Source organism: Notolabrus celidotus, chromosome 21 (genome assembly GCF_009762535.1).
Source record: "Notolabrus celidotus isolate fNotCel1 chromosome 21, fNotCel1.pri, whole genome shotgun sequence".
Lineage (NCBI taxonomy): Eukaryota > Metazoa > Chordata > Actinopteri > Labriformes > Labridae > Notolabrus > Notolabrus celidotus.
This window is the reverse complement of record NC_048292.1, coordinates 13,667,302-13,693,513: the sequence shown is the minus strand read 5'-3', so window position 1 is coordinate 13,693,513 and position 26,212 is coordinate 13,667,302. Positions and strand designations below refer to the sequence as shown.

Here is a 26,212-nt window from a genome sequence, read left to right as displayed (position 1 = left end):
TACAACATAATTAAGCAAATTCAAGTAAGTCGAACCCAAACATTAACACCAATGTTAATATGCTTTACTTAGATTTACAGAGTATTGCTTTGCCGACAGAAAGTTCCTCTATCTGAAGTGCACCAATCAGCTGTTGGAGCCTGGGCTCTGAAGGAAACACTTCTGCAACCAAAGTAATAAATGAGTGATTCTGACAGCATGCCATTTACTATGGACACGAGAGAACACCTCTATGACCAGAGCACAGAGAAGAAGAATCAGTTTGAGCGGATCAGAAGAGAAACGGGAGAAACTACTGTGCTAACTGCAAAACAGGAGGGATCCTAAGTTACCTGGTGGTAAAGGTGTGTAAACTGTGAGCTCATTGACAGAGAGAGTTGCTGGTGTCACAAGTTGGAACTTGGTTTTAACAGTATTTCCAGAACCTTTCAGACTTTCTTCAACTTTTAGAAGTTCCACCGTAAAATCTGAAAAGCTGAATGAAGAGGTGTCTTCAAAGTAAGCTTTTGTATCTTACTGTCTTTTTTTAATGTAGAGACAACCCATGGTCCACATTATGTTTACCTTATCAAAATATACTGTATTAGGCATTAAAGGAGAAGCCCGTGCTAAAAAACAAACAAATTCTCCAGCTATTTAATGCTTAAAAATGACTAGCTTAGCCCCCATGTCGGTTTACCATCTGGTTTCTAAATAACTGGGCTGAGCTGACCAGTATCTCCTGTGGTTAATACACTTACTATTGGCTCATACAATCCAACATCAATAAAACAATTAGGGATGCACCGAAAATTCGGCCACTGAAAATGTTTGGCCGAAGATGGCCGAAAGTGCATTTTAGGTTTACAGCCGAAAGACATTTATCACCGAAACAACACGGCTGAAACAGAATGCTGTGATGACGCAAACAAAAAATGCAGCCAGTTCGCGCTTGTCTGGATAAGGGCCAACATGTCTGCATCCGTTCTTCCTTTAATTGCAGCACTAAAGCGTCTTCTAAGCAAAGAGGTTGAGACGGACCACGGAGTGAAAACAATGAAAAGTACACTCTCAGAGTCTGTCAGCACACGTTTCACTGAGATCTATTCAGATCCTCTGCACTTCATCCCGACTGTACTTGATCCGCGTTATAAAGATCATTACTTGGATGTGGGAATAAAGCGGCGCGCAAGAGAAATGATCCAGGCCGCGATGGATGCAGAGAACCCGCTTGGAGACGGAGAAGCGCACGGCGCAGGAGAAGGAGAACACAGCGCAGAAAAAAGAACTCGTCTCTCTGAACCAGATGAGGGGCATGCACCCTTGTTGTCTGATATGTTCAATGAGACCCTTGATTTTAATGAGGTTAGTACACAATCATAGCCATAAATGCAATGGTAGGGGAGTCTGGGGACAGTTGTAACATTTTTGACATTTCTGTCTGTAACTTTGAGCTCTTTTAACCCAGTGTGTTCAAACTGCTATTCAAACTAGCTTCAAGTGTCTGCTAATAAATGGCCTAGAAAATGTCTGTGCAACACAAACAGAAAATGCATGGCTTAATCTCAAATCCAAGGAGTGAAATGTTACAACTGTCCCCGGTCTTCCTATTAATAGTTGGCATAATAATTTATTTTGGTGTTTCGGTTTTCGGCCTTGGTTTCCTCATTTTCGGATTTCGGACTAGAATTTTCATTTTGGTGCATCCTTAGTTAAAACCCATCAAGGTCTATCTGAATAATGTTTTGTTGCCGTTTTTCTTTGAGTACCATTCGTTTACCATTACTTCTTCCTTAAAACCACAAGGGGCTGCCCTTACCCAAATGTTAGTCTAAGCAACAAATGTGCTGCAGACCTAGCTGTTTCAATTTATCATAGAAAAGCCTCAAAATGTGTCTTGTTGGAGCCATTCTGCCTTTGTTTTGTATTCCAGTTACTCTCTTAGCAGGGACCATGGTGGAACATACTCCGGCTGAAGGCCCTGTGGGGTGCTGGAGGGATATTTTAAGAGCTGCAGCTATTATTTGAGTTAAGTATCTAGCACTTCATTGCTTAAGGTCAAAACAGGAGCGATAATAAACCAATAAGTTAGGATTTCAAGGGAAAAAAGGAAGCTATAATCTCTATTAATACACCCACACATCCAATTTATGGACGACTAGCCAAACAAACACAAACGTTCATCTTGTTCACACACCCCTGGCAGGAACACAAATACAGCGACTGTCAGAAGAGGTGAGAGTCAGCATGTTTTGAACCCAACTCCACTCTGATGTAAAAGCCTTATTCCAGATCACACCGAGTGCTCTAACATTCCTCTGTGACCCCTTTTTTGTGAGTGTCTCCGCCCGGCTTAGTAGCAGGGTTTATGCTAAAATCTGGTTTTTCAGAGAAGATCGCAGCCTGCATATTAAGCCATGCAGCAGACAAGCCACTTCTCTTCAAGCACAAAGAAAAAAAGAAGGAGACAGGAGGAGGATGGTAGATGGCGACTGAGGGAATGTCGCAGCAGTAGCAGCAAAGTCAGGGTAAATAAGGCATGAGCTGGCCTGTTTCAGACTGGGCCAAAACAGAGGGGGCCTACTTTTAGAGAGAATGACAGACCTGCACACATATCTCCGTGGCATGTACCCAACCATAAAAAGACAGGGGGAATGTTTTGATAGGATGAATATTTTATTGTGTTTATAAATTTAAAGACTCACGAGACAAAAGAAAAAATGACGAAGCAGAAGATTTGAGTACACTTAAGGGAGAGAAGGGAACACACTGAGATGCCAGGTTTCCTTCAGTAGTGCAGGTTGGCTGACGTTAGTGAGCTACGTTTCCAGCTTGACAGAAATCCAGTTAATCCTCAGACACGATGATGGACAGAGTACAGATGCCAGAAAATTGTGTGTGTGTTTACGTGCACACAAGGACAGGCACGCGCTATCTACATGACCCCTCCCATTCATTCATCCGTGCTAGGAGGGACTTGAGATAGGGGTTCCACCAGCATGACGGCTTCATCAGTTAAACCAGAAAGAGCAGGCACTGAGAGTGCTGAGGAGATGGCCGCTGATACCAAAAGCTGCAAACACACTCAATCAGACAGTCAGTCAGCCTCAGCCACTTCAGGGCCAGTCATCGCCAACATTATCGACACATCAAACACACTCATTTAAAGCTTTTACCACCCCATCTAAAGCACTTGAGCAGTGTGTTTCTGAGAGAAGAAATTCTCACTTTTTAAGTCATTCTGATGAGTTTAGGTAGACATGTTAATTTGAGCTGTTAATTTAGCTGCACAGGGCATCTTTGCCAGCTCTGACATCAACAGCCAGAAACTAATATCAGAAGTCTGTACACAATGAGCTTGTGTTTATCTCCCCAGGTAGCCTGGAGTGTTGTATGCCTCAGCAAAAAAGCTGAAGCCAAAGATGTTGTGCCAGTTGATACAGCATGTTCTCTCTGTCATTGCTGTTAAGCATTGTTTTACATGGCTCCTTGATGAGTGATTCTGTTGACTATCAATCAATTACTGTCAACAAGTTTGTCGCTTGCAGCATCAAAATGTGTCTGAATTTCTCTGTAAACTTCCAGTCAGTCACTTCATACTTCCACAGGTCAAGGGAATTGAGTTGCAAACATAGACTGTATAAATAATGGACAGAGTATCTGTGACGCCACCGATCTGTTCCTGAGAGCTGTTTTGAAGCCAATCGGCGGTGGCAGCCATATTGGAAATGCGGAACTCAACCAGGCAGAGTGGGACGTAAAGGGGCGGAGTTTGAGGCTCTTAGCTTACAGCTATGTGTTCCCGTCCGGGAGTCAAGTCAGTCATGTCCTTATTTGGGCAAAGACTCGTAATCTTCATATCTTCTGAACCGTCGCGTGAGAAAAATATTCACCCCCGTACAGTGTAATTAGCTACGTAGAGCCAAAACGTTTTTTGAACCAGGCTGTAAACATGTTTATTAATGCTGCAAAGATCGTCTATTTTGAATTGGTGTGTATGTGGTTTCCGGTGTTTCTGCAGCCAGCCTTAAGCTGATGTTATGTGTTTTCTGTAAATTTTGATAAATTCTGTAAATACCCTTAAAAATGTGAAAATCAATAAAACATATGTTTATAAAAAATAAATACCTTCTCCAATTAACTTTTGGCTAAGCTAGAAAACAACCACGAGGCAGAGTTGAGCTCATAACCTTGACACTGTCAAACAGCTACTTCACGCTCAAGTCAGTTGAATCAGCCGTGCCCCTTATTATGCCTTATTGTGCATCATGCTTAGCCTCTAAAATAGATGTAAATATAGGCATTTTAATATAAATGTTAATGGGGCTTCCTGGGCTTTTATAGCTAGCCTCAAGTGGACACTTGAGGAACTGCAATTTTTGCACCTCCACATTGGCTTCTTTATTCAACATCGAAGGTTGTTGCTTAGTCAGGACGCCAAAACAGGGAGGGTTAACAATTTCATAAACTATAAAAACAAAGGACAGTCAAAGCTGTCAAATTGTTGGGCACTGGTGGCCTAGCGGTCTAAGCGCCCCACATACAGAGGCTACAGTCCTCGTCGCAGGGGTTGCTGGTTCGATTCCCGGCCAGTCAACCATTTCCTGCATGTCTTCCCCCACTCGCTACTCCCCACATTTCCTGTCTCTCTTCAGCTGTCCTGTAAAATAAAGGCAAAAAGGCAAAAATATAACTTAAAAAAAAAGCTGTCAAATAGTACGCATGTTCTGCTTTTCACTTTTTGATGGCTGTAAATTAAAACTTCGGGGCTCACCAAAGTTGTTTTTAAACATTCCTTGATGTATTTGGGAGCAAGTGAACAGTTCAGACATGAAAAAGTCAGTCTCATGGTGACGGTAAGGTAAGTGGGCTTAATAGGGGGTAAGAATTGGTCTTCAATGCAGTGGATTGATATCTGTGCCAAATGGCATGACAATTAATTCCTGAAAAAAAGAAGGAAACACTTCTACAACCAAACAATGTGACATAAAAACCAGCTCCAGATGCATCCAACTAGTTTCCACAAAAGGACAAATTCATTCCCCCAACAAACCAAATGGTAGTTGTCACCATATCTAGCTAAGATGGATATCTTTTAATCTCATGGTGTGCAATTCATGTGGCGCTGTGTTCTGGTTCAAGTGTTTCTGTACTACATTGAATGACAATCCATCAAATATATGTTGATGAATGTCCTTCTGCACAAAAGGGATGGATTAAACTGCCAACCGAGTTACATTAACATATATAAAGCTGCACTAATGGCTTTGCTAAAATGAATAAACAAATAAATTGGTAATGGTAAGCATTATTCATCGCCCTGTTCTTTGAGAGAACTGATCCCTTGAAGGGGATATCATAGGAATCTCATTTATAAAGTGACTCATCAGGGCCAACTCTTCCCTAGCTGTATTTTCTTGTAATGAACACTAACAAGACAGGTATATTTTTATATCAAAACTACTGCTACAAGCCTTCAAATCACTGCAACGTGCCCGTGTGCATTTCTGTCTGCTATGATGAGTTCTGGGAACAGGAGTGTGGATGATTCATAAAAGCAAGGGGGAGTCGCTCGCTCACATCACCATCTTACAAGGACGTTTTCTACCAGCACATGTGCACAGATACCAAACAGGTGACACATATCAACACCCACAGAGATGAGTTTGTGACGATGTTGATGACATACACACACTTAGATGAAAAGCATGAAATACCTAGGAAAGAAATGTCAACTTGCTCTCTCCTCCCACATAATATTTCTCCGACAAGTACAAACCCAACGTGAATGATTAAAGACACATCGAGCGTTTTTACGATTCATCTTTCATCTCTCAACTTTCCATCCTCTTCAAACTACCTCCAAGGACACGTAAGGAAGACAAACTGAAACCCATAGACAACCGGATATTGTAACCATGTTGGTTATTGTTTCCTACAGGGAGTTAGAGCATTGTGAAGGTCGCTGCAATTCTTTAATTAAGACAAGGGATCCTGTGAGGTTTTTTTACTCGCCTAAATTTAGTTGGAGTGCCTGGCACTGAGAGTGGGAGGAGAAGATGATCTAGAGGATAGGACAGATGGATGAAACACATGAAAGGATGGAGATGAGACAGGTGGACGGGGTTTGAGGGCGATTATGTTGTGTGAGGCAAAAGGAAAAAAGGAAGATGGGGGAAGGGGGACAAAACAAAAGGCAGGAGGTAAAAAAGAAGGGGAATGATGTATCGTGGGAATGGGTGAAGCAGCAGAAGTTGCAGAGCTTAATGGTCATTGAAGGTGACTCAACACCTGCTCTTGCCAACGAGCTTAACATTATCACCCTGAGAACCAAGTGCCAGGAACTCAGGAAAAGCTGCAGTTCCTGTTGGCTGCCAAGAATGACTTAAAGATGTTACATTTAGAATCGAGTGGTGGAGCCGCATTATGTCCACTTTAACTTCAGTACACCTTACCTTTATTACACAAGGAGGTTCCCAAAGAGGTTTTCTTCAAACATTCAATAAAGAATGAAAGGAAGAGTCAAATAATGTAACTTTTTTTGCAAGCCATTCCTTCCCAGAAGTCTTGTTGATATTTGATGAGGCTACAACCATGCTAGCCATTGTCACCATTGGTTTTTTTTAACATTTATTTTGGAGCCTTGAATTTGTGTTGACTGTGAATAAGTATTTATTAGCAGTCAGGCTGTCACAAGAGATTGACCTCACAAATAAAGCAAAGCCATTTTCGCTCAACTTAAAGCAGTTTTAAAAGCCATGGCAGAGATCGACTGGTGTTTGGGTTTAAAGTGCGACCCTGTTAATTGGCGACTTTCAGCCACATGCAATCCCTCACAGACATATTTAGATTAGCATTAAATAGGTAACTAAACTAGGATGCATTCCTAAGGACTCCTCCCGTGTTTCAACAGCTGTTATAATCTCGACAACTAGCAGTTTGCAGGGTCGCTCTTAATACTGTAACACCAGGAGGTGACAGTGACGCAGAAGACGACGGTTACACTAAATAAACCCTTGTGAATCACAGTTATGTGTAATGTCATTGTGAACAGTGGGTGAAATAAAAACACTGCATTTATTCTCCCGAACAGAAACGTTCAGCATTACAGACCTGCCCGCCAAAGGTCCTTGACCTTTAGAAAGTACCTTCCCTCGAGCAGGGGCTTTTCAGGAGGGAGATTAACTACCCAGAACTAAATTTAGACACTGGTTCCTGCTGTCAGAATGTGCATAGTTCCTCAAAAGGTCCGTTGTTCCTGGGGATTGTTCCTGCGGTCGAAAAGCACCTTTGATGTGTGAGAAAACTATGCATTTAACTGAGGCATTATATGATAAATCCCATGCAAATTGAAGTTAACGTTTATCCTGCAAAGCAAAGATAAATTAATGATATTTAAAATCAGTGCAATTCAGTGGTGAAGAAGTTCTTTTTATGCACCCAGGTCCATGTAAGTCGATAATAATACATTATAAGACCTATTAAAAGTCTTTTAACAGCAGAGCTATTGGACGACTGGCGTCCTTTCTGCAGCACTGCTCAAGTCACCCTTCTGTGCTAAAGCTCTTGCTAAAACTAAAGTGAGGCAGTCATTGCCCTTTTCTCATTGATGAGCATTGCTGAGTGGCCAACTTAATTATAATGCACTTGACTGCAAGAACAACGTAACGGCCTCGGCTCCTCTGCAAGCCAAAAAAGATCTTTGTCCTAATAAATGTCCCGCTGTTGTAGATGTTGCCATCTCAAGGTTCAATGCGCTGCGTGCACTCTTTTCAAGTGATCCATGTTCATGTGTTGATGTAACTCTCATTTGAATCATGAAACTAAATGTTACGTGAGCCTTGATTGCCGTAAGGTTAGAAAACTGGGCTTCAGACCAGGAGATTGTTGGCTTTGATCCCAAAATAGGCAGCAACGTTTGAGCAAAGGAGTTGAATAAATCGAATTGTGCTTTCAAAAAGCCACTGAGAAGAGTAAGTTTAACCCTTGGCTGCTTAGTAACCAGAGGACTGTACTGGTTAGATCATTGACAAGAATGAGTGAATGGTGTATAAAAACACTGGATAAACAAGGTTGAATAAATGTGGATGTTCCAATTCCGTAGATAAATGTTCCTGTAGTCCCTTGACAAGTGTCAGGCAATGTAGCTCCGTTGTGGATTGATATTCCCTGGTCACGTTAGTGGAAAAATGCCAGAGGGAAAAGAAAAGGTGTGTATTTATGTGCGTGTACAAGTCTGTGTTTTTAAATTGGATGTGACACAGAGGAACAGGTGTGAGACAGCGGCTATATGTGCTCTGCGCCAAGGGATTAAGGAGCGAGAGACGTTCGTTTCAGGGTATTTTCTGACCGTATCCATGTTTGTCTACAGACCTCTACATAATCTGTTTTTATGTCTTTCATGTTTGGGTAAGTAGAGTTTTAAGGATTAAAAAATGCTTTCCATCATCTGTGCATGGTCATGAAGTATCAAAAGTGTCTGCTGATTGAAAATGAGATGATTGTACCATTTTTCCATTAAAAGACATTGTTGGCTAGGACTCTTGTTCCTTGGAATTTTAAGGGGGACCAGGGGTTTCTGATCATATTTGAAGAGGGGCCCATGCGTACCCCTCACCACCTCTCTGAACACAATCCAGAATATAAGGTGAGTTGAACAAATGTAGCACTTTAACCCTCCTTTTATGTTCGTTTCTCTGGAACAGTAATAATGTTCCCAATACACATTTGTTTTAATCAAATTTTTTACTCCATATAACTAACCATTTAAATCAAGATTTGGTCCATTGGTGTTCTTTAATTCTCACAGATCATGGCTCAATGAGGATAACTCAACCGCTTTTCATTCAAATCCATGTTAAAACTGTTTTTAATGTACATTGGAAAGCCCTAAATATAAATACAGTAGTTTAACAGGACAGATTTTTTTTTACTATATTTTAAATTTTGATGATTTAACACGACACCCATTCTGTCACATGCTGCCCAGATTTTTATGCTGCATTTATCTGGTTTGGAAGGCATATAATGCCTAAAATAGACTTTTAAAAGGGTCAATTTGACCCGGAACATAACAGGAGGGTTATGTAAATGTAATGCCATGTTTACATCTCATTATGATATTTTGTTGATGCTGTATTGTTATACTGATGATACAGTGTTTGTGTGCTGTACTGAGGCAACATTCATACAGAGAATTCGTCAAGTAAACTTTAAAGTTTACTGTTTTCAAACTGTTGTGAAATAAAGACACTTTTTCAATTCCTTGTTGTCCAACTCAAGTTACAAACTTGATCTCTACTCTGGAGAGAAAAGCAGTCACAGAAATCATTTTCAGCCTCACAGACTTCAAAGAGATAAACACAGCCACATGATAGAACTCAGACAATGCTGAGTTCAAATGTAGGCCGCTTTCTATACCCTCTCCAAAAATCTTGTACGTGTTTAGTTGCATCAGGCGTGTGCGCCTGACAGTAAACTGTGCCTATAGGTGCTGTTAATGTGACTCAGAGGCGTGACTCACAAGTGCTAAAACAAACCACAACAGTCAGGTTGTCATCGTCTGCACTGCTTTGGGCAGCAAGGGCTGGCACCCATATCCTTTGTGACACCCTCCCTCCACCCCCCTCCTCCTTGAGACTCCACTATGAGACTTCTGTTTTGTATCAGAGGATTTGGTTCCTTCTGTTCATAGTTCTTTATAGCTTTTTCCGTACATCCCTGTAGGATAGAGAGTGTATGTGTAAATAAAAAGAGGCAGATATTGTCTCCAAGTCTGAGCTTTCTTTTCTTGAGGTGAACCCATTTCCTAATCCAGGCTCTACAGATAGCCTTACCTATTGAATATCGATCTTCAGGGAGGTCACGTGAACTTGCTTTTTCAACTCACATCACTGACTCTCCTGTCAGCGCAGTAAAGCCTGTGTCAAACAGGAAAGAGAGCCGCCACAGTCAGGATGTAAATACAACAGCCTGTGCTAACAAGATGAGGCCGGTGCCAGAATGTGTGTGTTTACGAGTGTCTGTGTGTCCTTGCCTCTCCGTCTCACCAGGCCTTGAAGCTGGCACACACAACGCTCTTGGCTTTCTTCCTCGGACCTTCTGGGCACTAGCTTGGCTCTGTGGCTAAAATGTGGCCCTCGCTAAGCATTGGAGCACCAGTAAATTAGAAAGGGGATAATTGGAAATCATTCTGGAGTGGGGCCGGAGGGGTGAGCTGAGTAAAAAAAAAGGAAGAGACATGGCTGTTTACAGAACCTGAGGACAGCTCATTTCAATCCTGACAATTTCTGAAACAATGACAAAGCACTTTAGCAAGGTCCAGGACGTGCAAACAAGATTGTAACCCTTACAGCCGTGTGTGCAATCACTCAGGCAAAACATGACTTTTAAAAGTGCAGTTTATTCCTATGTATGCTCAGGTATTTTCCCTGCCAAATCAAATGAATACTTCCCAACAGGCAGGCTAAGCTCTGCAAACAACAACACCTAAATGTCTAAAAATAGCATCCATTTCAAGCCTTCTGAGGTGGCCGTGAGGGGGACTCTGTGGGTTGCCTGGTACGGCAGCAGAAATACCCTTTTTAAAAAGCAGAAAATATGAAAGGGAGAACACAAAAGAGACGAGAAAGGGAGAGAGTGACGGAGAGAGAGCTGCCCTGCAGTTTCTTGTGTTCTCCCCTTTGTGCATGGGGCTATTTTTGTACACTTCAGCCTCCTGGGCGAGTGATGTCAAAGCTGTGAGGCAACTGGACTGAGTGGGCCAGTAACAGACTAACCTGAGTAGCACCAAACAGGCATCAGAACTAGGTGAAGGATGGGAAGGATTTTCCAAAGATGAAAGCAAACAGGCTAATATTTTCCCAGATTAAACCAACTGCTGTGTTTGTACTTGTCATGTACATGTGTGTTTTGTACAAATGGCCAAAGAGCAAGGCTTTATCTGCCAGTGCAGACTCTGGAGGGTTTAGACAGTGGGTGGGTATTGTTATTCCGTGGGCACGACCAAGGAATAACAATGAGGCAGGCGGACACAGGAAACACCATGAAGTGAGCATGTGTTAGCATATTGAGCCTCCCAGACGTGAGGATGTGCAGGACTCAGGCCTACCGACAAAAACATGGCGGCACAGATACATGTAGCCACATCTGTCTTTGTCAGGTGCAAGAGCATGAATTGCTTCACACTCAAAAAATAACTATTACCATTACAAACCCTTCTCCTTCACTTATTTCAGCTTCAAGTCCGCACAATGCAGCAATGCTAACACATTTTAGCCTCAGACACATGGGACAAGCTAGTTTAAGAAATTGACTTTACTGATCCACGCTCAGTCCTGCATTAGCAACCTGATAACAGTACAAAAAAACGTATAGCTTGCTAGCTAGCTAGATATATAGAAAGCTAGCTAACATAGATAGATAGATAGATAGATAGATAGATAGATAGATAGATAGATAGATAGATAGATAGATAGATAGATAGATAGATAGATAGATAGATAGATAGATAGACTTTACATTGATGGAATGTTATATAACATTCGGCAGCTCGTCTTGTGAAGCAAGGTTCCAGCCACTGTATATGCATATGTGTGTATTTGCATGTATGTATATGTATAAATATGTATGTATATATATTCTGTATATATATACTGTATACATAAATATGTGTATATTTATTTTATTCTTTTTGGTTATATATGAATTTATATATTTTTAAATTGGAGTTTTGATTATTTTTAGATACCCTTCTTTTCTATTTATGTTTAAAGTATTATTAATATTATCTTTTTCTTTCTATTTTATATTTCTATATTATTTACTTTCTAATTTTGTATGGTGGAGGGTCACAAAATTTCAAACAACATGTTGTGTCAAAAAGGTTCGCACCTGTAAGAAATCCTGTTTCATATTAACACAATAAAGTATATATATATATATATATATATGTAAAGGTTCCAGCTATTAAGCTAAATGTTAGCTAACAGAGTTAGCTTGGTATTTAAAGTTTTTTTTCTACTTACATCTGAAGGCCCAATAAACAAACTTATAGCTTAATAGATAGATATATAAACAGCTAGCAGCTAGCGACAATAGATAGATAGATAGATAGATAGATAGATAGATAGATAGATAGATAGATAGATAGATAGATAGATAGATAGATAGATAGATAGATAGATAGATGTTATATTAAATTCAGGGTATAACAGCTAGCATTACTCAGCAAGGATCCAGACATTGTGCTAAATGTAAGCTAGCTTGGTATTTATTATCTCATATAACTCATCTGGAAAACAAATGAGCACATTTACCATAAGCTCAACTTGTTTTCCTCTGTTTTTGGTCTTTTTATACAACACCATTGTACCTGATAGGATCTTAGCCTAAAGGCTATTCATTGGACAGCATATTGTTACTCAAATTGGGAAGTATTCTGCAGTGATGCAGAATATGCCAGGGATATTGGTTAGCAACATAAGGTTTAGTTTTTATTTTGTGAGAATTTTTATAGAATGCAGCTCGCTACCTCTTCTCTCAGCTTGAATTCTTTGAGTTGTACTTGTTAGGAAAGTGGTGCTTCTCCCATTTTACGTAAGACTTCTCCGGCAAGCACACTCATTACTGATAAGGCCAACATGACATGGAGCCTGAGCTACAGTAACATTGCTGAGCAGCACTAGACACAGACACACATTTACAGACTTTCCCTACATCAAAGGGGAAACGACACTGAAAAAAGCAAAGGGATGGCACCACTGAGGGAGAGTCTGGCACGGAGAGAGGACTGTGTTTAAAAGGAGGATAAGCAACAAAAAACCACCGGCATTAAGTGAGTCCCCTCTGGGCCTGATAAATACAGAAAAAGATTAAAGGATAGAGGAAAAGAAGACAGAAAAATGAAGGAAATGAAAGAGACACACTGGGAAAGAGTGGCAAAAAAAGATGGAAGGCCGTGACGGAAGGGAATGGAGAGAGAAAGGGGAAACCATGAATCCGAGTCACCTGAGACACCTGAGTCTAGGATCAAGCCTAGATAGAAATGACTGGCTTCCTGTTGCCCTTTTAATCCTTTTAGGAAGAAGAGATTAGGTCTACTTTCACACACGTGGAGAAACAGTGTCTCTCTTGTATCTAAGTGGAACGACATGCAGAACTTCTTGATCCTAAAAAAAATAAAGTCTACACAAAGTGCTCAAAAGACATTTATAAGCAACACCCTTTCAGTATAAAAGCTTACACCAGACTGTCTGCATCATACCTTACTCATTGCTTATAAAACATGCTGCTCAGCTCAAACACACACACACACACACACACACACACACACACACACACACACACATACACATTCCCCAGGTATACATACTCTGACCCTTTTTGTACGTCAGCAAGTGAACCCCTACAGACAGCGGACGTTAGAACAGCCAACGACACAGAAGTGAGGCACAGTACGTGGGGGGTAGATGACTCAACCCAGGTGTTGTTCGTGTCTTCTATTCCACAAGGTACCACTGTTTAAGATTGAACTCATATTCCACTGCAAATGAAGACTTCTAGTTGTATTCAGTACCACATGAGTCAAAAATGATTAATCTTTTCAGTAGCAATTTTTAGCTGAATCATGCTGTAAAACAAAACTGAGCTGACTCTTCTGGCTTTAAGACAAAATGTGATTTTAAAGATGTTAAATTAGAAGATTTGTGGCTTCAGTGTACATCTCTTTCAACATGATTACATTTTTAATTCAAAGTTGGACATCTTACAAGACTATGAGTCCTGAACTGTGCTCTCACTGTTGTAAACAAATGGCAGCCATCTTGAATGCTACTGTGGCAGGGGACAATAACACTAATAACGTCTGATTTGCAGTAGTACTGTATATTATAGGAGAGCGCAAATACTATCAATTAATCAATCAGACTTTATTTATAGAGCGCTTTTCATACAATGACATTGTAACACAAAGTGCTGTACATAAAAACAACGGTAGTTGTTTTACGGCAGCTACGGCAACTCTCCAGGAACATATTATTCCACCGAAAGCAAAAGCACAACAAATGCAGAACTCTCTGCGACATGTCAGTTAAAAAAAGTAATGTCTGGAAGTACTAAAAACACGATGAAGTTACTGTGCAGTGCAAGATATGTGGCGTTAAACTTACATACCATAGAAATACTAGTTTGATGCTTAACCACATGCGCTTAAAGCACAAGGAGAAAGCAGCAGAGACAGCTAACAGCTATCATTCATTTACTAATTATGAAATATAGTTAATTTTTTTGCATTACTTTTTAAAAAAAATGTAATCTCTTTATTGGGGTTTTTCCTTTTTTCCAAATACAAATTGCAAAAGTCTGAGACATTATTATCTATGCCTCAAACTAACACAAAAATGTATAAATGAAAGCCAAAGGATATACAAAACACAAGTAAAATAAAGTAAATACCAAAACAATGACATCAAAATATGATTTAAATAGTAATAATATTACAACAATACAACTTGGAGGATGTCAGGTGCGCTAGATTTTGCTAAGTAATAATTTTTTCATGGGGTTGTTTTTGTTATAGTGGTCTATAAACGGCCGCCAAATTGAGTAAAACATATTTATCTTTCCTCTCAGGGTGAATTTTATTTTTCTCTAACTGCAAATGCTTCGTTACATCATGCATCACGTCTTTTGCTCGCCCTGTTATCACATGTCATTGTGACAAAACCAAAGCAGAGAACATTAGCCCGATAATAACCAAAATGGTAACTGGAGGTATGCTCCCATTAAGTTTTGTGGAAGGAGAAGGCTTCAAAGAGCTGATCGCGTTTGTCGAGCCGGAGTACAACAAATTATAATTGTGAGTACTCGAGTAGCCGTTCATTAGGTAATTTGAATAATCGAGTACTACTGTAAATTCCCATCCCTAGTATAAAGTAAAAAACTGTCTCCAAAGTTGATTTTCACATGAGATTTCTACATTTCCTGTAACAGCTTTACTCTCGCTGTCACAGAGGGCTCATCGGTGAGCCAGAAATACACAGCAATTACTTAAGACTCACTTAAACCACCTGCTAACAAAGTAGCTAACACGTGAAGCCTAAATAGACTGTAGAGTGACAAACACGTGCCCTGAATCGCCTGACCATGTAAACAGGATGCAGCCAAACACTTTGCAATGTAGGTGACTTATGACTTCAGCCAATTTGAACAGGTATGGCTTTGATTTTCAACACAGAGGACTTGAATAGGACTGTTGATAAAAATGCCATACAGATAATACCTTGGATACTTCACGTGGAATTTTATGTATGGAAAGCAAAAAGAGTAGGTTTGCCAACATGCTGAGAAACCACTCAGCTGAAAGGACTTGTTGGCCTTTCTCTCTACTCTATAGTGTACCATCTGCTCTGGGGATCTGGACGCAGTTATGTAGTGATGCTTCAATATGAGACAAGACACCACAGTAGTGCCAGAAACTAGTCTCCACAACCCAGGGGGGAAAGCAACCCAGAGGAGTTTGTTTACCACGTCGTTATGAGACCATGAATGGACTTACTCTCATAAACAAGAGCACTCGCAAACAAAAAAATGAACATCAAAATATGAACCATAAAATCGTGCAATAAAGGAGTACTTTCAATATAAAAAAGTTGGGCTTTCTGTGCATGAAACAAGTATACACACACACAACCGAACACACGCAGACTATCAAGTTTCAGAGTCAAGTGTCAATTGTTTGAAGTGCTTTTCAATGATGAGACATCCATTCAAACAACCTGATTTATCCTTACATTCCTGGCTGCCCTCTCCACTAAAGAGGGCCGGATCGTAATGAGACTGACATTTTACAACGCAGCAGAAGCTGACCACATCCATTCATTCAGTGGTCCAACATGTGCACATGTCTATGTAAGGGAATTTAATGTACATGCTTAAATGTAGAGCATTATATCGTCTCTTCGGGGGACTGTGCAAAATGTTGCTGCTAAAAGACTGGCACTGCTGATGGTGTCTTTACTGTGACCCATTTCAAGAAAACATCTAGGAGGTGTGCGTTCTATTTATATGCGACAGAATGCATAAATTGCTGGTAGGTGCAGTGTGTTTAAAGAACAGGAAGCTGAGAGGGTAAAGGCAGTGGTAGGTATGATATGGTTTCTTACCTCTCCTAAATGGGGAGTTGGGTTAAATCCACACTGGTTGCAGACTGTCTTCTTGCACTCGGTGCAAAGGCTGAAGTTGGGCGTGTCTGCAGAACCAACGTTCAGAGCCACGTTACAGAGAGGGCAATTTTCCTTGGTGGTTGGAGCTGGTGCAGGTGCAGGTGCAGGTGCAGGTTCAGATTTGGCTGCTGGCTCTTTGTCCCCCTTCTCCACTGACAGCGTTCTGGGAGGTTTTTTCGACTTAGCCGGTGGGGTGTCAGGAGCAGAGTCCGAATCAGGAGGAGACCCAGGAGCAGAGAAGGGCGAGTCAGGTGGTGATCCAGGGTCAGAATCTGGAGGGGAGCCGGGTCCAGAATCCGCTGCCTTATCCTCCTCTCCGGTGACGATGTTAGTGGCTGAAGACAAGAGCGATGATCCAAAGCTGAACATTTGAGAAGCAGCTGCAGGAGGTTTCGCAGCTTCCGTCAACCCCCCAAAACCTCCAAACAGCTTCCCAGCAACTGACTCCTCCTGTTTTGACGCCGCCTGCGCTTGAGGTTTCGATGATTCCATCAAACCGCCAAACCCACCAAAGAACCCTCCGGCAGCTTGGGTTGCGGCCGCAGGAGGTTTGGCCACATCCGTTAAACCTCCAAGACTGATACCTCCTAACCCCCCAAAGAAGCTGGACTCCTGTTTGGCTTTAGCCGGAGACTGCTGGGGAGTGGACTTCTGCTGTATTGGTCGGCCGGTCTTTGGGTCAATTTTCGGGGATCCTCCCATCGAGGAACCTGGGGATGAGGGTCCAGGAGAGGTAGAACCTGGCGATTTCTGCCTTGGCGTGGTTGGCGGTGTCAACCCTTGGTCGCTGGTGCTCTGCTGCTTTATCAGCAACTTGCCAGGCTTCCCGGGCGCCTGTCTCTGGGGGGAGGGTGGTGCTGAGCCTTGTTTGGGTTTAGTCATGCCGGGGGGATCCATACCTCCCATCGCTCGCTGCATCTGGCAGTTCAGACACAGCCACTCTTTACCCTGTGCAGGAAACAAGAGATGGGTTAGGTTTGACTGGAACAAATTTCTAGACTGTTATGAGCAGAGACATCAGTACCATGTGTAATTACAGTTTAAACACAGCCAGGCATGCAGAACCAATTAAACCTCTGCAATGAGCATTTTCTTTTTGTTTGGTGTAAATACAAACAAATTCAGAGACATGTACATGAATAAGTGTTTCAAATAAGCTGAATCCTGTTCTTCCCAAAGAAATTGCCTCCTTACTACATTAGAAAATTCAAACACAGCAATTAGTTGATCAGTTGAGCAAGGATACAGCATTTGTTTACCAATAATAAAGGCATTTTGTGGGTTTTTTTAATGATTAAATGTCTATTTCCTCAAAATTTAAAGTAGACTTCTCTTTTAGCAAGGCGTTGAATCCTACTCCTCTGGAAATCCTCCAAACCTCCTTCTTTATCATTGTGACTTAATGACATTATGTCATTTCTCAAATTGGAAAAGATAAGTCTAACAATGAAGGGTAGTCAAGAAATTTAAAAAAAAATTGAATTGTTGTCGCCCTGTGATAGGTTGGCGACCTGTCCAGGGTGTACCCTGCCTTCCGCCCACAGTCAGCTGGGATAGGCTCCAGCCCCCCGTGACCCCCAACGGGATAAGCGGTCAAGATAATGGATGGATGGATGGATGGAATTGTTGTCTTGATTATTTTCACTCATTGCCAGTCTTTCCTCTAACCTAGACCCCCCCAACTTATCTTCTCTCTTTCTTTCTTTTTATTACTATTTTTTTTTTACTTTAAAGGTGACATATCATGCAAAATTGACTTTTTAATGGTTCTTTACCTGAAATATGTGTCCCTGGCATGTCTACAAACCCCCCGAGAATGAAAAAAATCCATTCTGCCCCTGTTCTGATTTCTCCACCTTTCTGTAAATGTGTGTGAAACAAGCCGTTTCAGACTTCCGTGTTTTTGTTACGTAACAACAATATCCGGTCTGTCACGGAGTCAGAGCTCGGAGCTTGTTCAGCCCATAGACTGTATAAAATAATACTGAATCCCTCCTCCGTTTTTCATTACCTGCACAAATGTGTGGTAACAAGGAGCTTAGGAGGGAGGCATGCTAGTTGTAGGCTGTCTTAATAAACACAAAGGTCGGTTTTACTCCCCACGTCTGCAGATCTGAAGATCTAGTGGATGATTTTTATTTGTCATGGATAAGTGCTAGCGCTAGTTAGCATAGCCACATAGCTACATGTTCATAGCTGTAGCTGTAGCTGTAGCTGTGTACCAAGACACACGTCGACATACTGACAAATAAAACAACAAGAAACACAAAATCTGTGACCAATCCTTCAGAAAGGTCCTGCTGCCTTTCTGGCAGAGGTCGGTTTTACCCCCCACGTCTGCAGATTTGAAGATCTAGTGGATGATTTTTATTTATCATGGATAAGTGCTAGCACTAGTTAGCATAGCCACATAGCTACATGTTTGTAGCTGTGTACCAAGACACACGTCTACATACTGATAAATAAAACAACAAGAAACACTAAATCTATGACCAATCGTTCAGAAAGGTCCTGCTGCAGGCCCCTCTCCGTCAGGATCAGATTCTGGATCAGATTCAGAGGGTTGAAGTAACGCGATCTCTGAGCAGCCGTGTATATTCAGCCAACATGTAAACATTAGATCAACGTGCTGGAGAGCCGAGGCACTTCCGGAGGGGGCGTGGTCAGAGGGAAAACAGAGTGTTCTGAGGAGGACTGAAGAAGAGGGCTTTTCAGGCATGCCAAAATCTGATTTCAAAGTGTTTTTTTGAGCATAAACTTTAAAGACATGTTTTGGGGACCTCAAAGACCAATATATATTGATGAAAAAAGCGTGATATGTCACCTTTAATACATTTTTGTTTGTTAATTGCATCAGCTCCATTGCGATTTATCTATTTGATGACTACTCTATTTAAAACAATGTATCTGATAATTTTGCAGAGGGAAATGGATTTATTCTAACTTTCTTTGAATGCAGAGACAATGTTCATTGTTTTGTTAGGGGAAAAAAAAGACAGACATTGTATATTTTGAATTGACATCACTGTATTTTGCTCTGATTGTGTCCCAAATAAAAAGATTTATAAAAAATAATAATAATTCAAAGTAGACAAACTGTTCCTCTAAACATGATTGTTTAATCTCAGCTGTAAAGCAAAGTGTGGGACAAAAGGAAATGGGCTATTCCTTATACACCTCTAGGATATTTCTAAGAAATAAATTTGTGAAAGTAAGTCTAATTATTTTTAGATTTAGGAACCTATCAGAAGTCACATTTCAAGAAAATAGGTTCATCACCTTGAAGGCCACAAGAAGATCCCCAGTGAGCATCTTATTTTATTTTCTGTTCATAATATTGTGACTTAAATTGAGAAGGTCACTCTCAGCCCTCTGTCCTACCTCAATCTTTTTAAGATTTCAGTGTTTATGTATTTTTTAGGGGTTGAATTATTAGAATATGCTAACCGTCCACATGCTATTAGCTTGGACACCATGTGGCTAATTTTCAGTATTTCCCACTTTATGATAAAAACTCAGTCCTATTGTTCAGGCCTGTTTTAGTAACAGGACTAAGACTAACAAGACTGAGTAAAAGTAGCAGGATTAAGGGAATCTTGGTCCCAAAAAAAAGTTCTACCTTTTTCTACAGTTTCAAAGAAAGTTTCTAAAATGTCTTGGACAAGGTCAGGCAAGTTTGTCGTTGTGACAAACCACTATTTTGATGTAATTTATGCAAAATATTTAGAGTTTTTGAGACAAATACGCCTTTTGCTAAGCTGATAGTAGGTATAAGTCAGTTCAGACATCTGAGGACTGAAATCATATTGTCTTTACTGTAAGAAAGTACTACTTCATAGCTTATACACAATCACTATATAACTGTAGATACCCATTTGTCATTCCTACTTCAGAAAGAACATACTTCAGTATGTGTTAATAGGTTCAGTGTTAAAATAAAGTTAATTTTTGAAAGTTATGTCATGCAAAAGGCACCAATTTCCTGGTAAGGCCCATACTTCTTAATGGCAGTTAGCAGAGAAGACGTTATGCTATGCCAGATTCCAATGCTTTGACATGCTTTCCCCACAAACTTTGCTACACAACAATGGTCTTTTTTTACTGTATAGGTCATCTCCTTGGTTCTCAAGTGTTCAAACGACAGTGTAAAAGGCCAATGTTGACAATTTGATCTCTATCTAGATCAGAACAATGACTATTTTTGTATTCAATGGGACCCTGACTAAGATAAGGTCCAGTGACTGGCATACAAACCTACACTGAAGCAGACGTAACTGTATCAGAAACCAGTGTTTATTTTGAAGATCTAATTCATGAATTAAATATCAATCTGCTAAAAAAAAACGACCATTGACCTTCGTCTGCACAGTAACAAATCCCAAAAGAAATGGCAAGCAGAAGGAACCAGTCACTCTGCTGTGCTGTTAGCGAGGCCCACCGGCGTTTATATTCCATGTGTGACGGAGTGTCCTGACTGGCTGGCACAGTATCTTCCTGTGGCCATGACATGAGTCACCTTGATCACCACATTCCCTAGGTCCATATGGTCCCCCTGTTCCTCAAATCATGTGCCACTTCTGTGAGATCTACTCCCTCTGTCAGCCTCGGAGCACAGCAATATGTTCCTAACAGGGTATTATGAATTCAAATACAAATACTGGATTCATTCTTAATAAATATATTGGGTATGATTATTGAAATATCACTGTTTTACCCTCAGTCATTTCCATTTTATCCTATTCTGTTGAATGTTTTTCTTCCAGGGTTTCCAGGAGAAATGTTACAATCTAGAGTACACTCTTTTTTTAAACACATTTTTGATATTAACACTTTGTATCCCAGAAGCTGATTAACTAATTGTTTTTTTGGACTGAGTAAACTGACATCTGAATAATATGTGACCTTAAATGTTGACGGTCTCGAGTATTGTTAGGTAAATGTCAGTATACTTGACAAGAGAGTAGAATTTCATCTGACTACTGGACATCAATCACTCAGAAACAGATGGCTATACAAAATGCTAACATCAATTTAATTCATTCAACGACCTTCTGGAAGTAATAATAATAACTCTTAAGGACTTGAAGAAATAACAATACTCTCTTACCGCTGAGTCTGGGGGGCTGAACCCGCAGAGGCTGCAGACCTGGTTCTTACACTCCGTACAGTTGTTGTAATTAGGCGGATCCTTGGACCCAATGTTCAGCTGGGTGGTCTTACACAGCGGACATAAACAGCCTCCAGGCTTTCCAGGCCCCTGCTGACCAGGAGGCCCTCCACTCTTTGCTGGCTCTCCAGGATGAGCCCCTGGTGGCCCCTGTTGTTTTGGTCCCCCTTGTTGGGGGGGTCCACCTTTTTGCTGGGGAGGTCCACCCTGTTTTGGGCCTTGAACTGGTGGTCCTTGACCTGGTTTTGGGCCCTGTTGCCCTGGGGGTCCTTGGCCTGGTGGCCCTTGACCTGGTTTGGGACCCTGTTGCCCTGGGGGTCCCTGGCCTGGAGGCCCTTGGCCTGGTTTGGGGCCCTGTTGACCTGGGGGTCCTTGGCCTGGGGGCCCTTGACCTGGTTTGGGACCCTGTTGCCCTTTGGGTCCTTGGCCTGGTGGACCCTGACCTTGCCTGGGTCCCTGCCCAGGAGGTCCTTGCCCAGGAGGTCCTTGCCCAGGGGGACCTTGGCCTGGTGGTCCCTGGCCTTGCCTTGGACCCTGTCCTGGGGGCCCCTGGCCAGGAGGACCCTGACCTTGCCTGGGTCCCTGCCCAGGCGGTCCTTGCCCAGGCGGACCTTGGCCTGGTGGTCCCTGGCCTTGTTTTGGACCCTGTCCTGGGGGCCCTTGGCCAGGAGGACCCTGACCTTGCCTGGGTCCCTGCCCAGGTGGTCCCTGCCCAGGCGGTCCCTGCCCTGGCTTTGGCCCTTGTCCAGGAGGACCCTGACCCTGTCTCTGAGGCGGCCCTTGTTGTGGTCCTTTTGGTCCTGGCCCTTGCTGAGGGCCCTTTCCCGGTGGCTTACCCCCCTGTTTAGAATCAGGTGCTGCTGGTGCTCCTTCCTCCTCCTCGTCCCCAAAGAGTCCAAACTTGGGTATGTTGACAGTGTCCCCCATTGAGGAAATGGAGGAGGACATAGAGGAGGTCATGGAGGACACAGCGCTGAGGGGGTTAGCCCCACTGAGGAAGCTTGAGCCAAACATACCGGACTTGGTCTCTGGGTCTTTAGGCTCTTGCCGGAATCTGGATTCAAAAAGGCTGAGGGAGGAGGGGCTGCGGCCCGGTGTGGGCCTGCCTGGTGGACCCTGGTTGAAGGCGTCTACAGTCCGACTCTTACTGAGACCTGCTGGGCCCCTGGAGGCCCCTACCTGCTTGGGACTCCGCTGAGCATCAGATTCTGATGGTCTGGAAAAGAAAAAAGAGGAAAACAGATATTTTTGTTAGCCCTGTTGTTTCTCAATAGTGTTCAGTAACATTTATTTACAATACGTTAGCTTCTTTGTCTTTAGCCTATATCCTTTCATTCGTCAAATAAATTTTATGAAATAAAGTGAGATTAAAACCATAAAAATATAACTAAGGTAGACCTCTCGGTAGATGTACAAAACCTGAAGCCTATAATCAAACACAAACACTCATGTTTTCTGGAATAACATTAACATTTGACTGACAGTATCTAGTATAAACCCATTAAGATTATGATAAGCATAGGGATCATCAAGAATGAAAATACAAGTGAGGAATCTATTCAAATTGTGTTTACATAAGTGTGGACATGATTCAGCTGTCTTTGTATATGTACTTAATGTGGAGCATCAATCCTGCATTTTTCAATCTTGCAGCTATCACTAAGAATATTTCCTCTCTCTTCTGCCTAGTTTCACCCAGCTAATAATAAAAGCAAAGACCATGGCATTAGCGCTTTGTAATCTGGGGCCCTTTTCAACACATCAGTGAGCACAAAATGTGAGGCCAGCCGCCCTCGGGTCAAGCTGACAGGAGAGTGAATACCGCTGAATGACATGGAGTGTAGATCATTGAGATTGAGAGGGAAACGCTCAGCTCAGTGGGGGTAAGCTGAGACATCTTTGTTAGCTCAGGCTGAGAGCGGACAAACAACCTGCACACAGTAAAAAAAAGTCAAGGGGCTCCTTGGGGAAATGCATCATGGGACTAATGGGCTGATTGGATAATATTGAGTTCTTGCAGATCTATTTGTCTGATATAAATTACATTCCTGAGCAATTAAGTTTAATGCAGCAAAGAATACTACATCTGATTATGTCTTTACAGTGAATTCTGGGTAATAAGAGCCCAATAAGTAGAAGCGGTGGAGTGCCAATTCACTGCAGCTTGATTTCAGCACCACGGACAGCGACTAGACAGAAGACGACAGCAGCAGAGGATGAAATCTGACTTTTACATTTTTTTAAAAAGAAAGCAGCAGAAGGGGAAGTCTATGTGTGATGACATTAACGCTGCTGTTCTATTTTTAGTCGTATTAATATTGATGCACCCCTCCCCCCTCCTCCTGCTCAGATATAAATAACAATTCTACCCCAAATGGAGCCAATTGTCGGCACATCACATCATTTTTTAAAACCACATCTTGAGGGATTCTTGCACGATTATACGAATACAATTTTAAAATCTGGAGCTTCTAGGGTCGGATGATACTGTTTTTACTGGCACCCTCCATAACACCTTGGATTTCCCACACAACCCATCCAAATCTGGGGACTTCAGAAGTTAAAATTAGCATAATAAGAGCAAGAGATTGGGTAAGGACTGGTATCTATTGAGCTGGGTGTTGAGGCGTCGTTCAAAGAGAGAAAAAAAACACTGGGCATGACAGATTTTCTTACCCAGCAGGCATTTCGAAAATTTCGCACAAATACTGGAGGTGTGTCTCTTACGCTCTGATCTCACACCAAGACTCCCAAATCTGTCCAATTTCAGGCATTTCATGTTAGAAAACCAACAATCAAAGCAGGCACCCATGGAAAAGAGCAGATCCACAACCATCAAGGCTGCTGCTTATCAATTCAAGGCACAAAGCTAATAATAGAGCTGCATTAGAACGATTACAATCTCTTTCTGTCGTGCAGATCATCACATCTATTAATGATAATCCATTACAGAGAGCTCTAAGAATGGACCCGCGTCCTGATGCGGTTGGCAGGATTAAAAAATGGGCGTGAACGATCTACCTTAGAGCATCTTTCAAATGCTACTCCAACACAACCACAACACCATCCATCTAGTCCCCCACTCACGTATCACTGCCTTTTTTTATGTGGGTGTTTCAAGTGCACTGGTAAATACAAAAAAAAGCTGGTTAAATAGCCCCTGCCTTCGTGCAGCTGCTGCGCCTCCAGGCTGCCTGCCTTGCGCCCTTGACATCGCTGCTGCGAGCTGCTTCCTCTGCTCCTCGCTGAGCTCATCCAGGTTGACTGGAGTCCCGTCGGAGACCCGCACGAAGCCCCCCTTCCCATCCGGTGCCAGCCCCTCCGGCAGCCCAGACGGCGGCCCTTCGCCTCCTTCCAGGCTCGCTTCGTTCCCCATGATCGACCCCTCCCGTTCCCCCCTTGTGTTCGGATCAATTCACGATCCGAGACGTCTTCGAGGGGGTTTATGTCCAAAGTGCGGAGCGAACACGGTGTTCCTGGGTGTCTCGAAGCATCTCAGACGGCGGATTGTTGACAGGTTACTTCCCTTCCCGGTGCTGTCTCTCCATTTCCCTCCGTCCTCCTTGTTTTTCTGTGTCGCGCATCTCTGCAGCTGTACACCACAGTTACCACAGTTTTCCGTGAGGGGGTCTCTGTCTTACTATTACTCACAGTCACTGAAGACGGTTTCCGGTGTATTTCAAAAATAAAACACCCTATTAGCCGACATTAAATCACAAGTACACTCTAATTAGCATCCATGGCGTATGACTGCTTCATACCAACGTACTAACCGTCGACACTACTACACTTTAAATCAGCGTCATCTAAAAAAAAAGGGAAATACGTCATGTAGGTCGCACAACGGACGAATTAGGCTATTTTTAAGGCTTCACTTTAAAAACTTCGACGCTGTAACATTAAATAAAGACTTCATATTATTTTCCGGCTTGTGTATCCGAACCTAACTTCCATTACTTCCGTTTTTGTCTTCATAAAACTTGGTTATCTTGACGCAGGTTATCCAGCATCCTTGCCGTTTTCTCCTCCTCCTCACTGCGCATGCTCCGCCCCTGACAGGTGATCAGAAGACATCAGCAGAGGAATACATGTTTTTAAAGGGGACTAACTAAGCTGAATGTTTCTGTGAGATTTTTCTTTAAAGGTCGAGAGTATGATGAAATGTCAGGAGAAGATTTTGCTAATTTTTTGAAGTCTTTACACTGGAAAAAAAAAAACGTATCTTGATGTACTTTTACCTTGAAAAAGCAAACAAATCTGCAAATAGAACAGGTGAAAATTTGCTTGTTAAGATTTCTTAAAATAAGATGTAATATTTAGAAGAGTGTGATCTTAGAATTAGCAGGGAAAACTTATTTTAAGCAATATTTTATCAGTATTTCAAAGCTTAGTGACTCAGAATAAGACAGAGATGCTACAATTAGTATTTTTTCACTCAATAAAAGATTTTTGCACTAATACATTTCATGTCACTTTCTTAATTTGAGATATATTCACCTTGATTTGAGTTGTATTATAGCAGCACTTCTCTAGGTTTAAGACTATCTTGTACTTGAAATAAGATTACAAAGTTTAATTTGAGCATTTTAAGATATAATGTCTTCTCATAGTGAGCTGGATATACTAATATTCAGTCATGTTGTTTTTTAGGATAAGCCAGCTATGCTCAAAAGTAGGCGTTTCATTGTGTGCATGTAGTTTGAGGATGTATATTTTTATCTGATTTAGAAGAAACAGTGCCTGAAAACTGTAACCCACCCTTCTTTCTTTCTTTCTTTCTTTTGTTTTTTCTTTCTTTCTTTTATCAATGGAGCTGTTTTCTGATAGATCCTCCAATTAACTG

General features: G+C 41.8%; 1 protein-coding gene across 1 annotated transcript in view; it reads right to left on the bottom strand.

The window, feature by feature from the left end:
• The window catches only part of LOC117805000 (protein piccolo-like), a 72,906-nt gene extending 47,485 nt beyond the window's left edge, over positions 1 to 25,421 (bottom strand). The window contains 3 exon segments of the mRNA XM_034673514.1: positions 16,143 to 17,150; positions 21,310 to 22,585; positions 24,534 to 25,421. Of these exon segments, the coding sequence (XP_034529405.1) occupies positions 16,143 to 17,150; positions 21,310 to 22,585; positions 24,534 to 24,745 (2,496 nt within the window). The 5' untranslated portion in view covers positions 24,746 to 25,421.
• Positions 25,422 to 26,212: the final 791 nt, after the last annotated feature.